General features: G+C 40.6%; 2 protein-coding genes across 3 annotated transcripts; one reads left to right on the forward strand and one right to left on the reverse strand.

Annotated features, from left to right (window-relative positions):
* The first annotated feature begins 1,649 nt into the window (after positions 1 to 1,649).
* Positions 1,650 to 11,929, forward strand: slc25a18 (solute carrier family 25 member 18). 2 transcript variants are annotated; one of them, XM_047596289.1, is made up of 10 exons: positions 1,650 to 3,453; positions 4,478 to 4,807; positions 5,039 to 5,161; positions 6,036 to 6,091; positions 6,331 to 6,421; positions 7,349 to 7,464; positions 7,736 to 7,925; positions 8,421 to 8,593; positions 9,528 to 9,603; positions 9,712 to 11,929. In XM_047596289.1, the coding sequence occupies exons 2-10, from the start codon at positions 4,788 to 4,790 to the stop codon at positions 9,851 to 9,853; spliced, it is 987 nt and encodes a 328-aa protein (XP_047452245.1). In that variant the 5' UTR covers positions 1,650 to 3,453; positions 4,478 to 4,787; the 3' UTR covers positions 9,854 to 11,929. The 2 variants fall into 2 exon arrangements, with proteins under 2 accessions (XP_047452245.1, XP_047452246.1); XM_047596290.1 differs by lacking the exon at positions 1,650 to 3,453 and adding an exon at positions 3,462 to 4,199.
* A 2-nt stretch (positions 11,930 to 11,931) lies between these two features.
* atp6v1e1a (ATPase H+ transporting V1 subunit E1a) lies at positions 11,932 to 16,255 on the reverse strand. Its single transcript, XM_047596291.1, has 9 exons — positions 16,083 to 16,255; positions 15,590 to 15,655; positions 15,373 to 15,482; positions 14,833 to 14,899; positions 14,501 to 14,590; positions 14,334 to 14,402; positions 14,150 to 14,244; positions 13,934 to 14,021; positions 11,932 to 12,398 (listed from the first exon to the last, which is right to left on the reverse strand). The coding sequence occupies exons 1-9, from the start codon at positions 16,113 to 16,115 to the stop codon at positions 12,336 to 12,338; spliced, it is 681 nt and encodes a 226-aa protein (XP_047452247.1). The 5' UTR covers positions 16,116 to 16,255; the 3' UTR covers positions 11,932 to 12,335.
* Between the last annotated feature and the right edge of the window lie 1,279 nt (positions 16,256 to 17,534).

Here is a 17,534-nt window from a genome sequence, read left to right on the forward strand (position 1 = left end):
ATCAGAGTGGAGCCGGAGCTGAACAGATGGGAAGGGCGATACCACTACACCGGGAATAGGGGGGGGACACGAGTACTTAGCTAATTGTGTTAAACCATAAATGAACAAAACAAGTCACTAAAATGACGAGCACGTGTGTCTGCTATACAACTAATCACTAAGTATGGAGTATGTTTGCAATTATTTTACTCAGTTCGTTATAGTAACAAGTGCTGTTGTGTCAGCAGATCCCCGCGTACTTAATAATGAGCCCGCCGTTTAAAGGGAATGATAGTGAACGAAGAATGACTGATAAAGTAAAAAGTCGAATCAGGTATGAACCAGGTAAACTCATTTTAAAGTGCTCTCGATGTGCTGTGCGTGTCTACGACGACAACACTCACTATTATTTGTCCTAATTAGCTGTTTAATTTTCTTTCATTTTAACACGCAGTCCTTTAAAAAAAAAAAAAAAAAAAAAAAAAAAAAAAAAACATTTATTTACCTGAAACAAAAGTTTACAAGCAGGATTAAATGGGAACTTAAGTTTAATATTATAACGTGCAATAACATCTCAGATACGGTGAGATATTGTAAACAACACGGCAGAGGAAGTTTGGCATAGATTACACGAGGGCTCCCTCTATCGTACACTTTAAAGGTGCACACTTTTCCACGCACTATTCAGCCACAGTGAAGGGCCATGTATATATGTCTATGCATGTCGTAGAACAAATGACCAGTCACTTAAGATATAGCACATATGTCCTATAACATGTATGTATTTTATTGTTTTCATTTTACTTTTGAACCTACATACGTTAGCAGACTTGTAAGGTAAGTGTTTCTGTGAAGTTTCTACGTAGAAACTTGTAATGTTTTGCCCTGAGGGTGGCGCTAGAGATCACGTTCATTAAAATCAAAACTTTTTTTTTATTCTTGGAAAGCATAAGTGAGATCACCACCAGACATTAAACTGATTTGTAAGATTTGTAAGTTTTCCTGTGTGAGAGCTGATGAAAATAACATATATAAGTAATTTCCCCCTAGGATGAATAAAGTAATTATGTAATACTGTACTTTATATTATATTCTATGTGCAGATTAAATTCAGAAGCAACCAGTTTCCACAAAGTACACTCTGATTGACAAATAACGCCAGCCCAAGCTCCCGAACCTCCTTCTCATTGTTTCAAATAGAAGCATTACCTATGGCTGTCGGGCAAGCAGTGTTTGCTGTCATCAACTGTCAGCAACAAACTTGTACCAAAGCTGTTTCTATAGCAGCACACTGCCCAGGTAATGGTGGGTTTATGGTTGGTGATTAAAAATCAGCGAACAGTAATTTAATTTCCTTCTTGACACATAAGATAATATCTACACAAGTGCCATTTGGGCAAGTGACACATAAAAAAAAGGAAAAACAAACATGTGTAAAGACATACAATTCATTTTTACGCCTTGATGAATGTGACATTCTCTGAAAAAAGTGGCGCAGATCAAAATCTGATCAACTAGCGTTTTATTTTTTATCCCTCTTTAGAAACCAGAACATAGGGTAAGTAACAAATAAAAAGGATACAAGTTGAATCAAGTCAAATAAAGGTCAGCATGTGTGATGTGCTCATTCATAAAGCACCTTTTTTTTTATTTTTATCATGCTGGACTGGAATCTAACACGTTTAGCCTTACAAGACGTTTGAGGTGGCATCTGTTGCCATTTTTGTTGTCGTCATATTCCCAATAAGTCAATCATTTTAAAGTTGTATTACTCAGATTTACAAAGATGTCATTACTATGAAGTTCAGCTCTGTTGAGGACTTCAAAGTGCTTAAATCTTACTCCGAGTATAAAAAACAGTATACTTTATGTATTTTTTTGAATGCGCAGTAGGTTTTTCATTTCAATACAGAACCTTAATTTAGGATGTTTTAACAGAATATATCTAGGACAACACAATAACCAGGTCTATCTCGTCCAAAATCATGCTCCCAAAGGTAAATGCCTTTTTCACACTAGTTATTTTAAGTTGTCCTGGGCATCCACTGTGGAATTAAGAGGATTTACTTCCACTAAGCGTCCCAGTAACGCCATTACAATGAACCACCACAGCTGGACCTCCTCTAAGTGGAATGCAGCTACCATGAATACACCTGTGTTTTATTTTCCAGAAAAGGTCCATTGCAACACACTATACAAAGCCAGTGATCAAATAGCATACTCCGTGTAAACACAGTTGGTCTGTTTATCAGTTATGCAGTTTATTATATCAAACCTTGGGCCAACACTTAACTTTACTTTGTTTCTTTACTTGGGATGTGTGAGTGTGTCATAGTATCAAACAATCTGTGCAATAAGCAGTAGGTCTGAACATGAGCTGCATACTGATGTGCTGCGCAGAGGACGTTTTGTACTGAAAATACAAATTTGAAAGTAGTTAAAGATTATTCTTCTTTTTTTATTCTTAAGTCTGGTTGTCTAGGTACTTTTTTGTTATTTTACTGTTTTTCAGTTTAAAGGAGCTGTTGGGAGTAGTTAGAGATGTAGCATGTAGTAGTATGTGCCTAAAACCCTCTGAACTGCTCCCGAGGTGCTTCACATGGCTGCTCACTTGGATGGTTTAAAAGCGGAGGATAAAAACTTGTAGTTACATTAACATTCAAGGCCGATAAATCTGATATCATATTTAATTTCCTTTGCAAAGCTCCCAGATAAACCCCACATGTTGGCACCTGCTGCTGTGAAAGTCAAAGCCAAGCTAGAAATATCATCTGTAATCAAAACTTTTCTCTTCTGAAGAGTGGAATGGTTATTGTTTTTCCGTTACGAGGAATCGACTCATCAATCAATGCTAATGAAAAAAAAAATAGTTAAAGGGCAACGAGCGGTTGCTGTGGTGGTCACATGCTCTTTTTTTTTTGTTGTCCTTACATAATCCTTTAGTTACCTTTCTTTGCATATCACTCGATTATACAAAAAGTACCAATCAGTAATGATGACACTAGATACTCCTATTAGTTGTGGTTGTAAGTCTGTGAACACTTGAGGTATTTATTGTGTCTGGAGGTATTATATAATACCAGAACTATTGAACAAAGACCTCATTACTGGTGAGCAGCAGCCTCGATTTTTGTTTCTGTTTAAGTCGTATACAGATATATTAATAGAAACCCCGCACACTGAGTTATAATTGTTGGTATTTGTCTCTGCCTGTGTCTGTTGTGGGTCTTCTATCAGCATGAGTTTATGTCGAGATGTGTTAGTGCAGAGCTGCATTGCCGTGGCTGTGTGACAGAGAGTCAGCATGAGAGGGAGGGACTAAAGGAGCAGGACAATACTGGTGTTTGTGCAACGGCCCCAGAGTGGCCGCGAGCTCTCTCAGATCGCTCTCGCTTGACTACCAGTGCTGCATGCATTGTTAAAGTGAAAGGAAAGTGGACAGCTTGATCCTGCGTGTGGGATGCATCGACAGAGGTAAGACCTCTGTTCCCCACTGCTACGTCCGTGGGACAGGACATATTTTATGTATTCATATTTTTTTTTTTTTAAAAGCTGTCTCGTTTGTGAACTGAGTGAGCAGGGAGCTCTGGTGCAGTTTTAGGGGAAGCTGGAGGTTGGCTTGGGGTGAGGCACCCTTGTCTGTGCTTTGGCAGGGTCACTACTGTGCGTGAATGGAGCTGAAAGAAAGTTTCACAGAAAGAGGCTCAGTGAAAGGCATGTGTAGAATGTGCCTAGACTCCAGCAATGGATAAAAAAAAAAAAAAAGCGAGACAGAAGATAAACTTGGAGATGAAATCGCAGAGGAGGTCGGGAATTATCTCCGAGTTAATTAAGGAAAAGGGAAAAGCTGTTGTTTCCGTCGCTCCCCGTAGAGAAGACGGGCGAGGATATGGTGAAGGTTTACAGTGGTAAAAATAGAGGCAGAATGGAGGTGGAGAGATTAAGAGAGAGATTAATTAGGGAGCTGAAGGAAGGGGGGAAGTCAGGAGGGGAAAAGGCAGAAAAAGAATGCACAAAGCTGAGAACACAATAGAGGAAAGCAAGGGCTGTGAACTGAAGATAGGGTTGCGGCGGCATTTCTATTATCTACAATACTTCTTAGGCTAAACTACAAAGTATTAGATTTCCAGAAAACAAAAGAAAGGAAAGAAACCCGTCCTCCCATCAAACTGTCCATCATTTGTACATTGTAGAACCTAAATGTGTTAAAAAGAAAACAGGTAAGCCCCTCATTCTCAGTTGTGCCCTCCCTGCTAGATCACATACTCTTATCCCTTTTAGCTGTCAGATTAGAGAGACTCAAGATGTTCTGTCTCAGCATGGCAGTCCTCGGCTACGCCGCTATTCACATTTATGAATGACCGAGTCTGGATTTTATTGAACCTGACACCCGGTGCGAGGTGTGCCATCCACACTGCGGCCAGGCCCTCCTCCTATGACATAACGAAGTGTTTAGATTCGTTCGGTCCACGCTAACCGAGGGTTGTTTTGTGTCCAGACAACGGGAGAGAGAGATCGGGTTTTTGATGTGAAGTGCAACAAAGCAGAGAGGCTGGCAAGGAAACACAGACCTGGTGGTTTTGGCCACAACAGAGAAAGAAGGCGTCCGCCCCTGCCGTAAGCAGGGAGAGGAAGAAGGAGGTCCTTTCCTGTACCACATCAAGGGAAGCTGGTGCGGGTGGCCAGGTGAGGGCTGAACCGTGGTGACAGCTTCAGGCCGTGCGCACGGACGAGTGACAGAGGAAGGGGAGGAGGACGAAGAGAGGGAAGAGCAGAGGGCCTGGGCGTGGAGCCCAAACACAATTAGGATGGGAGAAAAGAAAGTTAGGTAAGTATCTGGTTTGTTTAGCTTAATGAAGATGTGTTCACAAAAAGGAAGCAGCAGCAGCAGCAGCAGCAGCTGTGTTAATGTTATCACTTTATTTGTGTGGGCCTGAGGGGGTGGGGGGGCTGTCATTTATCTGCATCTCTGTCCATGAATGAATGAATGTGTCATTTGCACAGCCTGTCTTGGTGACTGGTTGGAAATGGGTCTGTGTCTGTGTTGATCCCTTCGCAGTCTTCCCGCTAAGCTGATTAATGGGGGCGTGGCAGGCCTGGTTGGTGTGACATGTGTGTTTCCTATTGACCTGGCCAAGACCCGCCTACAGAACCAGCAGGGCATCCAAGTCTACAAAGGAATGTGAGTGTGGATCCCCTGACTGGAATTAACATGTTACTCTGATTGATCTGTCCCATAGAAAGATAAAGGCTTTTTCTCTTTTATGCAACTGTTTATTCATCAATAACTAAATCATCCTGGTGATGAAGAATTTAAATGGGCTCTCTGGTTACCAGCACTTTCTAATTTGAGACTTTATTATTTAGATTACCACGTCTCACATATTTTCCCAATGAATCTCAGAGGGTGGAGCCACAGAGCAAAACACACAGAGGGCGGAGCGACACAGCAAAACACACCGGTCCCACATTAGGGCCAGAGTTTACACAAAACTCACTCGTGGCGCTTTGTTTTGACGGATCGCCGTAGCAGCTTTGAACCGTGGACTCTGTTTGCTAATTCATTAAAAACTGGACACATTTCTAGGAAATCAACTCAATCAATCAAACCGTTCCTGCACTAATATTATTGTATGGTCTGTCAGTTTGTGTAATTTGAAACAATTTGTGACTAAATAAAAAAAAAAAAGAAAGATTGTGTGATGCTCTGACTCTGAACTTTTTAACATTTGCTCTGCATCCATGTTGCTGGTTGCTCGGGGTGTGGCCATCCTGTTTTCAGCAGTCTGAGGTTTTCCACAGTGAGTCAGAGATGGAAAAAATAGCTCGGATGAGTTTTTCCTTTCAAGGCAGAGTTAGAAAGTTAGTTAAATATTTTTGCGTAACTGCTGCAGTGGTCTGTCAGTCAGTCTGTTTTGAAGAAAGGATTTAGAGTCATGAGGGCAAAGGCCGCCCTGTCCTTAAGAGTCAATGGCGAAAGCTATGGAGAGAGTTGCGATGGTTTCACCTACAGTCAAAACATTAACATTTTTATCTTTCTTTTTTTGTTCTTAAAGGCTCGACTGCCTGGCAAAGACGGTACGCTCAGAGGGCTATTTTGGATGCTACAGAGGTATTCTTTGCATTTCTAATCCCTGTAACAAACCGCATTGCCTCAGTAGACGTCACCTTGCAACGCCTACACTGTTGTTTCTCCCGCGAGCCCTAAATCTTTTGATCATGATAACTGGTGTCTAGTGCCATTAGCCTCTGTTGGTGAGCCATAAGCTGCTGGTATAGTTTTATTCTATTTGTGTTCCCTTGGCGGAAACGGTTGTGCGTGTCAGTCATTAGTCCTTCTGTGTTCTCCAGGTGCGGCAGTCAACCTCACGCTAGTTACGCCGGAGAAGGCCATCAAACTGGCTGCTAATGACGTCTTCAGGCAGAAGCTCTCTAAGGACGGGTAATTTCATTTTGGCCCAACGTCTTGAGACGTTCAAGTAGCGTTTAAAAAGACAACTGGACTTGCCACTCATCCAAGTAGCTTCTTCAGTTCTAAGGGACTGGGTTCAAAGTTTGAGGTTGGGGTGGATATAACCCATCAGAAACTTGCTCGACTTGTTTCTTTGGGTTCACTTAAGTCAACAAGTCTTAACTTTCTGAGACCTGAGCTTTTATTTGGTCTACGTTTTTAATTTCTCCAGTTTATCTCAATTTAATTTAATTTGGGATTAGCAGGACCTAAGATGTATAAAAACTAAGCATCATCTTTGAACAGGAAGTAGTAGTTTTTGGAAATATGTGGACACTGGGATTATTTCATTATTTCTATTATAAAGAAGTCACCCAAGATGTGACAATATATAAAGCTGATTATTTTAATACCTGAACATGGCTGAGCAAAGACAGAAGAATGAAGTCCCAACGTCCTCAAACGAGCACTTGCTAATGGAATAAGCAAATAAGTTTCAACCGTAAAATTCAGAAATTCAATGACGGTTTCTACCACATCCACTTTCATCCTGTGATTGTAGAATGAGTCGTGTTTTTTCACCGACAACTACATCGACCCTTTGCTACCACTAGATGTCAGACTAAAGCGTCCACTAATGAGGACAACGGGTTTATGAAGCAGAATAAGCTGCGATAAAATCTAAAACCTAATGTCCAAATATGAGGATGTGTGGTCTCAGGAGGTTTAGTTTAGTTTTAAATGTGACATATTGTGTGTGTGGACACATCATTTCGGAAGTTTTTGACACAACAAAATAAACATCGGTGCATAACTATAAAATCACAACTTCTGCAAAGAACCTTTGCCTGTTGCATTGAAGAAGCTCAGTATACGTGCTTTTGTGCATCTGTTAATGGCACTGTTGTGTATTTCCAGTCATTTGCCCCTGTGGGGGGAGGTACTGGCCGGGTGTGGGGCTGGGACCTGCCAGGTGGTGGTCACCACTCCCATGGAGATGCTCAAAATCCAGCTACAAGATGCAGGAAGGCTTGGTGAGTTATCATCATGAGGTAGAGTGTGAATCTTTTAATATTTAAAGTGTAAAAGGCTGTTACATCATTCATTTCTATTACCCTACTGAATAAATCAAATTTCTTATCTTATCTGTATAGTGAGACAGATTTATGTTCGGTCATATCACGTTCCTGAATAAATAAAATACATCGTAACAGAACTCATTCGCTGTGACAGCTGCAGGGTTTATCCTCTGTGTGTTTTTTGTTTTTTTTTCCTAACCTGAGGGAGTCTCTGTTTGTCCATTAGCTGCACAAAGGCCTGTGCCAGCTCCGGCTCAGGCTGCCGCTCCTGGTCCGGCTCCATCGTTGGTGGCCCCTCCACCACGAGCCCGGTCGACCCCCCCACCACGGGCCTCAGCCACCAGCATCACTGTGGAGCTGCTGAGGACTCGTGGCCTGGCTGGCCTCTACAGGGGGGCGGGAGCCACCTTAATGAGGTTAACACACACAAAGAAAACAAACACTCACCCTAAAAATCTGGTAGTTATTATACAGGTCTATTTCTTTATTTTTCTGTATACCTTCATCGTTTTCCATAATTTTATCTGATCCATGTTTTGGTTATCCATTAGATTTGATACCAGTGGTGTCACCCAGTCTATTACATTACACTTTGTACACTTCATTCTCATATTGAAATAACCAGCTACATCACCATGCATCCTTAAATTTAACTCCATCATTACTATTTCAGATTTATTTTCATTGCATAACTCCTGTTCAGTTTTTTATTTATTTCCTCACACATCTGCTAATCAATACTGGTCAATAGATTCCTGCAGCTATGTCTGGCTGCCCCGCTGCAGCTGCACTGGTCCATGTGTCGTGTGACCTCATCTTCCCCCAGTCAAAATTTAACCCACTGATTCCTGTCCCGTATCATTCTCATTTAATGTAATCTGAGTTTGTTTTTTTTAAATCACACTCGTCAGGGATGTCCCCTTCTCAATGATCTACTTCCCGCTGTTTGCCAACCTCAACGCGCTGGGCCGGGAAAAAGCAGCCGGCCAGGCCAACGTGCAGACCCGGGCGCCTTTCTGGCAGTCCTTTATGGCAGGTTGCTCTGCAGGATCAGTGGCGGCTGTGGCGGTCACACCTCTGGATGGTGAGTAGATTGAGCGATAGTCTACGGTGCACAAAGTGAAAACAAATGCATTCTTCTGTATAAGCTAACAGTCCTTGTTTAAAATAGCCAAGAAAGCTGTTGAATCAACAGTTTTTTACTACTGAATTGTGGTGTGTGCTCTTTTATTTTGACTAGCCAGTGGGCTAAGCTAAATAACAGAAAGACCTTTAATTCAATCTAGTTCACCAGCACTGCAAACTACATCTTCCCAAAATGATCATATAGTTGAATGACCACCTTTCTTGTGCTATCTTGAAGCTAATATTTAGTGCAGGAATGTTATTTTAGAATCCACTGGTGTACCTAAGGTTTGGCAAAACACTGTATTGACAGGAAGTGACTGTGGCCAAGTGACTACATTCGTTTTTTGGCTCTAGTCAGTCATGAAGGAGGGTTTAGTGCTGGACTGTTATATTAAAAATGTATTAGCTTTCACTAGTGTACCTAATAAATTGGCAAGTGAGCGTATTTCTCTTCTTGCAAATTAAAAGTTACACTCATGAGCAATAACATGCACTTCGGTTCAGTTTAATATTGTTATGTGTTGTGTTGCTGCAGCCTCATTTGTACATTTTGGTCAAGTGGCTTATGGTTGTTACTGTTAGTCAGTGGTAGCACTGATTTATTACTCTATTTGACAGAGACTCGATATTTATTCGATTAGCAGTAGAGTAAAATGTCACATCGTCACTGACAGGTAAAGAGTCCCATGACAGGTTATTTTCTATCGATAAAATAAAGATTTTTACTGGCACAGACAATAGGAAACGCCTCAAATGGCATTGATCCTTTTTACTAATTTTGTTCCATTGTGGAATTTCTTAAGGCCGCTATTCAGTGCATCCATTTTGAAAATAAAACATCTATAAAAACACAGACTCTGATCTAGTAACCCCCTTAAATCACCACACAGTGATCAAGACCCGTCTGCAGACCTTGCAGAAAGGGGAAGGGGAGGACACATACAGAGGGATTCTTGACTGTACAAGGTAAGACTGTAGCTTATAACAGAAAAACAAAAAAAAAAACCCCATCATGCTGCTTTAGTATCATTAGTGTTAAGAGTCTAGTTAACCTCCTCTTTGTGCACTTTGCAGGCGCATCCTGAGACGAGAGGGCCCATCAGCATTCCTGAAGGGTGCGACGTGTCGCGCTTTAGTCATCGCCCCTCTGTTTGGCATCGCGCAGGGTGTCTACTTCCTAGGGGTTGGGGAGATGGTGCTGGATTTGTTGGGATAGCAGCGCTTGGGGGATCAGTGGCAGAAGGAGGGAGGGAGGGGGGTTGCGTTTTGATTTCTGTACAGATAAAATGCTGCTTTAATCCGCAGCTAACGAGCGGCCGCTAACCAAAGGAAGAGCGACGGTCTGGGATGTGAAGGAGCTCCATTTACTAATATGTGGACGAGTGAGGTTCACGCTAATCGTGTTCGTCTAGGTTTTTAACGTGCTGTCAGCGGGGGTTGTGGAGGTTCAACAAGGTCTTGTGCATGCGTGTGACTGATCTGAGGTGTCCCGAGCTGTCTCGGTTATCCCAGGGTTCTTGATGCAGTGTTACGCCTAGGGACGGGCATTGATAAGACTTTATTGATGCCGATTCCACTGGCGATTCTGCTTATCGATACGATTCTTTATCGATTCCCTTATCAATTCTTCCTGTGAGTTTCTAAACAAGAGATAAGAGCTTGTGTAGGAAAACAAATTGGTCACTGGATCCTCACTAGCAATGCTCTGCAGATACTTAGGGATAGCTGCACTCCTTGACACGGGTCGGTCTCGGTGTTTAAAGCTGTGTGACGTCAACAATGTTGGTGGTGTTGAAATTACGGTGCTGCATAAGTTGCACTGTTTCAGTCCCTTCTGGAGAAATTAAGCCACACTTTCGACCATTTCAGCCTCTGCCATTGCTTCTCCCTCGTCGTCACGTGATGTGCACTGCCGCCACCTTCTGGTCAGGGATGTAAAGATTCGGCACGAAAAATATCGCTAAGGGGAATCGATGCACTTGAAGGCCAATGATGTCGATGAATTGACCCAGTTGGAATCGACGCCCATCCCTAGTTACACTTGTCCTTTTTTTTTCTTTTTTTTTTTGACCTAAAAGAGATTACTCTGTCTCCATTTTATTTGTGGCTGCGAGCTAAATTGCCTACTAATCAGATGCAGCATCATCCAATGCAAGTGTTTCAATCTTTTATTTTAACATTGCACGATGTTTGATGCCGACACTTTAATGTGCGACGGAGCTCGACATCCTTCTTTCCACCCTGTTACGCGAGTTCCTCCCACTCCAGTCCACGGAGGTCAGGGTCGTAATCTCGGGTTCTTCCACTGGACTGGGAGGCGCCGCCTTCCAGCATGTCCAAGGTAATTTGTTAATCTGATCGTAATGCTTTAATCCCTGTTTTAGCGTACAATATACCCCAACACACAGCTCACTTCCTGCTTAGAGGCCACAGGTTACCGCTGCTGGACCTCTATCTGATCGACTCCATCTTCTCCACAGCTTTTCAGGGTCTAAATGAAACCACGAGGGGGGGGTCAGCTCCGGTTAGAAATATGTTGTTCTTTCAATAACGTGTGCAAAAAAAAAAAAAATGAAATGAAGTTGCAGTTCTAATCCCGGATTCTTTCGCTGGATTGGGAGGAGCTGCATGCCAGTGTCTTTAAGGTCATTTGTTAATCTGATGGTAATGCTTTAATCCGTGCATTAGCATACAATAAACCGTAACACCCAGCTCACTTCCTGCCTATAGCCCTCCATGACCACTCTGTCTTATAGTAAGTAACCTCTACTCCACAGCTCGCCAGGGTTTAGTTAAAAACCCGCGAGACGCCTCTGGTTTATTTTACTGCTTTTAGTTACAGCTAAAACAAATAATAATAGAAAACGTTGCACGCACAATAACTAAAGAAAAATGCAATAAAAGCCTTATCACTGCTGGTAGTGTCTAAAGCATCAAAACTGCAAGTCTTAAATGAACTCAGCGGAAGCGGCGGCGTTGAAATACCGTTTTTGGTACTTGAATCCAGTTTGTAGCGGAGACAATTGTATTCGTTAGACCCGTGGAGGGAGTATGGCACCTCGTCTCGCCAACTGTTTGCCATTACTTGAGCCCACTGGGTGGCACTAAAAACCTTTCTTGTTTTTCTTTTTCTTTCTTTCTTTCTTTCTCTTTTTTTTTTTTTACATTTTTAATGCAAGACGTATTTTGATGTGGCTAGTGTACATATGCTACTACATTTTCCTCACAGTACAGAGAACATAGCCGGAGTAAACTGTCTGTTTACAAGCTGTAAATAAAGATATCTCATACATCCTGATTCCTCTAGTTTGTTTTTTTCTTTGTATGTTTATTGCTTTAGAACAATGCTTCACATTTCTGTCCACACACACAAAATAATAATAAAAAAAAAGTCATGATGATAATATCATTAAAATCACCGTAGTAGGATGTAGTTTACAATAAGCTGTAGACTGATTATGTGTCTTTGGTATATTTGTTGAGCTAAATGCAAGAGGTTTCCTGATTGTAACAGAGTCCTTTTCCACAGGAGAGGTAAAACACGCAAAAGTGTTATTATGACACAGTCCGTTAGTGTGTTAAAATACGCAAACACACCCGTTACATCCCATTCAGGGTGTTCTTCAAGAGACTCTCTACGGTGAATGTCACCTTAAATATTATCCCGCGCGTGTCCACACTGCTCTCTTCAAATCCAGTTAATCCATGAACTTGCGGTTTGGGTTGGCGCCGAACAACTTCACTCTAATTTCAGGCATCATCTGTCGTGGGTAAAGTCAGGAGACGAATGAGTGCACACACACAAGAACAAATTTTTAAGGTCATTAACTAATAGACAAGTGTGTGTCAAAAGTTTTCAAGGCAATTAAAGCCACCTATGCTGTCACCAACTCTGTGACTGACTGAACACACAGCAGCTATTGGGAATTTTTCCTCATATTTACTGACTTACATACTTACTGACTGACATATTTTATTGACATTTCTTCAGCTGATTTCTACTTCCACAACGTTTCCCGTGAAAGAAGGTTTGTTTGAGGCTCAGACAGTTTGTGACCCAAAAAACCATCATGTCACACATAGACTGGATGGTCTCTCAGCTACGTCAAACCACCCCCTCTATCTCTGTTATACAGAAAAACGTGACAATGTGCAATAACCTACTGTGTATTTATATATATACATGTATGTATATATATATATTATAGATTTTACAGAAATATTTCTGTATTTTATTCATTTGTCATTCCTGCTTTTTACTCTGCTGCTACTTTAGTTTTCTTATTTAAAAAAAATATATCATATCCTGCTGAGACCTGAGTTTTTGTTTGGTATGCATTTTCAATTTCTTCATTTCATTAAAAAGAATAAAAACTAAGCATCGTCTTTTGTGGTTTTTGTGGTTTTTGTCCACACATGTCCTCTTTTCATGTCTGAACATGTCTGTGCAAAAGCAGAATTGCAAATAGCGAACGTCCTCAATCGAGTTCTTGCTAATTAGCTAATAAGTTAGTATAGTAAGTTAGTAATAGTTATATCTTCTTACTATGGATAGAAATTGCATGTCATATTAAACTAGAAAAGGTTCAATTATAAAATTTGATGAGGTTTTGTATCTTGTCCACTTCTGTCACATGATCGGCTGCAGAATGAATCTGCTGAAATGTTTTTACACCAACTATTATCTTGTTATGAGGATAAAAGTTTAAATGGAGCAGAATTAGCTGCCACAAACTTAAACCTAAATGTCCAAATATGAGGACGCATGGTCTCAGGAGGATATACCTTTACTTTCTTGTATCTGTGCAAACGTCTACTCCATGTCCTGTTTTTTTGACCTACATCAATCTGCTTTCACCACCGATGATACAGAGGCAGCAGAGCCAAGTGCGTCCAGTTTAACATTTTTTTTTCTTTTGTGCACACATAAGACATTTTTAAATGCATTAACAGGGCTCTTGTCTTTGTCTACCTTAAATGGAAAGCAGAAAACAAATGTTTAAAACTAATTTTGTAGACTTGAATCAAGCTCAAAAGTAAAACAAAAATGATATTATTAAGAAATAATATATTTTTCTGCATTATCTGAAAATGACAGTCTGGTATTTTAAAAATTAAATCTGGTAAATGAGTGTGTAGCATGACAGTGGAGTCTAAGCTTTCATCTGATTCAATTGAAAAGGAGTTGAGCTGTGCTGCCCCCTACAGTCCAACAGCAGGAACTGAATTCAGTCTGTTGCAATGGACATAAATGATAATGTGGCTTTTTTTAGATTAATCATCAGAGTTACTCCACCTGTTGTGCCATAAGTTCCAGTCTGCTCTCCAGTGTGTTTAAAACCTTGATCTTCCCGTTATCATTATACATTTCAATCCCTCCGCAGCTGTTGAAACAAAGTAAACATTTACTGTAAAGTCACGGTCGTGAGAACAAAGTCACCTGCACTAACACAGGCAAAATAAAAAAAAAAAGCGGAAACGCTGACGTCAAAAGTGCATTAAAGCATCTTACATGTTGGATGAGAGGAAACGCTCCTGGTCGATTCTGACGGTTATGCTTCTCTTCACTGCCTCTTGGTAGATGGGGATGCTCTTGTTCACTGCAGCCTGTCAGGTAACAAAACAGAGAACAACACTCAATCGCTGATCACGGACGTAGCTGTAATCCCTCTAAAAGACAGTTAGCGCAGCCTCACCTGAACCAGTTCTACGTCCTGCTCTCGGCAGCGAATTGTAACTTTAGGTTCCAGGAGTTGGTAGAAGCCCTAAAATGTTAAAAAGACAAAAAAAAAAAATACAGAGAGAAGAACCAAAAGCAGCTGGTTTACGTGTTTCCTTCCTGGACGGACGTTGGAGGTTTTACCTGAAGCACCAGGCCCTCCAGCAGGACCGAGTACCTAGCAGGGTCCTTAGCGACCTCTGCAAGTCTTTGACGGGCCTCATGTAACAGATCCTGAGACAAGAGCACAGGTAAAAAAAACTGAGAAGTCTGTCCGATTCATATAAAGTACATCAAAACTCTTGTTCAGATACTGTAGAAGAAATCTTCTCATTCTGTATGGTCTAAGGATAAAAACTGAGCTGTATAAATGTCCACCTAAACCTAACTCACGAAAGCGAACTCGCAACAGCTGCACGTAGCTTCTATGTTAGCAGTACATGAATCTGTGTAAGACGTGAGCATCGATCTCTCACCGTGATCATGTCGTCGCGGGCCTTCAGCACCTTCAGCCTCGCCTGGTTCATCAGGTTGGACATCTGGCTGAGGGGAGTGGATTCTTAAGGTGATTCGTTTGTCTAAACAAAAACAGTTCCACAATGCCCACGTATTCTGGTTCCTGCTTCTCAAATGAGGGGATTTCCTGCTTTTCTTCTCTCACTACATCATTGTAAACCGATTTTGTTTTGGATCTTCGGTCAAACAAATACTGGTGTGTGTTTTTGACTCTGAGAAGGTGCGAGAGGGTGTCGCATTTCCTTTTGATAGAAACATGTGCACTTTCGTTATAACTTCATATGGCATGCTCAAGGGTGTGAAATAATAATTTAATCATATATATATAACACATATGGCGATATCTGTGCAACATTATTTTAAGCTGTCACAGCATAATTACACCTTCTGTTATTAAAATACTGTAAAATGCATAACAAACACCGTTTGTAATTGTACATATGCACGTCTATCTCCTACGACCAATGACATTTCTTCCAGCAAATGAACCGGCGGCTCACATTTTCTTATGCTGATCAATCTGCTTTTCCTTCTTCTCGTAATGCTCCATGATTTTCACCCTCTGAGTCTGCACCAGGCGACCTTTCTCAATGTTGAACTCCTCCTCCGCCTGTGGACAGAAGGACCATTACTGCACAATGTGACACCAGAATAAAAAAAAAAAAAAAAAAGAAATCACAAGACTTGACTTAACTCTGACAGTCATGCTTCAATTACCTTGGCGTCAATTTCCTCAACTTTCTCGTTGGCCTCTTGCTCAATGAAGGCCATCATGTGCTTTATCTGTCACCAGAAACGAGCAAGAACAAGATTGACATGTTCGGCAAAAGCTCAACCTTTTATGTTTGTTGACTGTCTAAACAGAAATTGATTTGCACTTTTTGTTTTTCCTTTAGCATCCATTCTTACTAGTACTTAGACTTTAGCTTTGGAATTACTGATCTATTTGACTCATTTGGTCCTAAAAAAAATTAAATTATACTTTCTCATGTGACATGACATGTTAACTTGTTTAAGCTGCAAAAAAAAGTGGAGCAAACACTCCACAGGCAACATTAATTAGTTATTTATTTGAGTATCGAGGTCAAGAGTTAAAGACAGGGCGGACTAGTAAAGTTAGTTTTGGCCCGTTAGCTTTAGGTTTGTTTACGATAAGACACAACGTTAGTCAGCTGGACAACGGCGGTAAAACTAATATGAAACACTTTACCTGCTTCTGCACGTCAGCAACCGTGAGCGCCATGTTTGCGATTAATATGCAGGTATCTACTTTAATCTGTTAAAATCTGTGAAACTTATATTTTTTCGACCGCAGTCAGTGAAAACAGGAACAAGACTTTCACTCCGTCGCCTGTTTCTGGTCGAGCTGCTGTGGTTGTCCGTATCGATCCAGAAACGTCGATACTTCCGATATAGACGTTTTTTTTAAAAAAAAAAAAAGATCGATACACGCATCAAAATATCGATACCGAGTCCGCTGTCACAAGAAATATTAATACTTTTATAACAGCGAAACTGGGATCAATTCTAAAAATTAATAAATAAATAAAAGTAAAAAGCGCGAGAGAAAGGGAAATGACCCCACACGTAATGTACTACTGTGCAATATAAACTTCCATTGATGCAATTATGCTGCTATTCTGTTTTAATATATTTTTGTGCAATATGAACAAAATGTGCAATATCGAAGAAACAGAAATATATTTTTACATTTCTTCTCTTTATATTATATTTTATATTTCATTCTAATTCTCTGATTCTACGTGTTTCCTTCAGTCTGATTTATGTGTCGATGGCAGAAGTTTGTTTATCTTGTTTCTCCTGCTCTTGTCTTATCTCTCTTCTCTGTGTCTGGCCTGACGGCCTTTGACAGATGTGTCCCTCCATATGAGTTAGGTTCTGCTCAAGGTTTCTTCCTGTTAGAAGTGAATCTTTCCTTGCCGCTGTCGCCTTCAGGCTTCTGCTGGAGGTTTCAGGACAGTTTTTGTCAAGTGTCGTGATATAATTTGTATTGTTATCGACACTACATAAATAAAATTGAATTTAATTGAATTAAATAGTACCTTGTGCACTATTTTGTTCTCTCTCGTTATACACTGTATAATAAAGGGCATTCCATTCTAATATATTAAATTCGGAGAGGTAGTCAATGTCCAGGTATATAGTAAAAATACATCACAGCACCCATTACAGGCGTATACACATAGATCATGTCAACATGCTGTTGTTTCTTAACAAAAACATATCAAGAAACGATTTCCTTTAATGTAATCTCCTCAGATTTTCAATTGACTTGTTGATTTGCACAGTTTTTATTTAATTCTTCTTTGATTAAAGAGAAGTTTGATATTTGACAGCTTGTTAATAATTAATTCTTATATAGAGGTATAATATAAATTGTCCTTATTTCATACAATGTTCATTGTAGAAGTCACATTTTTTCATACACAAGCAGATGTCTAAAAATGTCGATATCGGCATCAATATCGGGATATTAGCGTTGGTATTACTTGGTATCGGATCGAAAGTTAAAATAGTGTTATCGCACATCATCGCACATCCCTGCGTGCTACGCTAGACGGAACACAGCTTCCGGTGTCAAGTTTGAAAATAAAACATGAACACCGATTGTCAGGGACACGCCACACGCACGTGCTCTTAT

The sequence above is a fragment of the Mugil cephalus genome, chromosome 10, assembly GCF_022458985.1.
Source record: "Mugil cephalus isolate CIBA_MC_2020 chromosome 10, CIBA_Mcephalus_1.1, whole genome shotgun sequence".
NCBI classification, from domain to species: Eukaryota; Metazoa; Chordata; class Actinopteri; order Mugiliformes; family Mugilidae; genus Mugil; species Mugil cephalus.

Excerpts from the sequence above, each read along its gene's own strand:
- slc25a18 (XM_047596289.1), top strand. The coding sequence starts at position 4,788 with ATGGGAGAAAAGAAAGTTAG. Across the intron at positions 6,092-6,330 it reads CTATTTTGGATGCTACAGAG|GTGCGGCAGTCAACCTCACG; the intron begins GTATTCTTTGCA and ends TGTGTTCTCCAG. Across the intron at positions 7,465-7,735 it reads ACAAGATGCAGGAAGGCTTG|CTGCACAAAGGCCTGTGCCA; the intron begins GTGAGTTATCAT and ends TTTGTCCATTAG.
- atp6v1e1a (XM_047596291.1), bottom strand. The coding sequence starts at position 16,115 with ATGGCGCTCACGGTTGCTGACGTGCAGAAGCAG. Across the intron at positions 15,656-16,082 it reads TTGCTGACGTGCAGAAGCAG|ATAAAGCACATGATGGCCTT; the intron begins GTAAAGTGTTTC and ends TTCTGGTGACAG. Across the intron at positions 14,403-14,500 it reads TGGAGGGCCTGGTGCTTCAG|GGCTTCTACCAACTCCTGGA; the intron begins GTAAAACCTCCA and ends TTAACATTTTAG.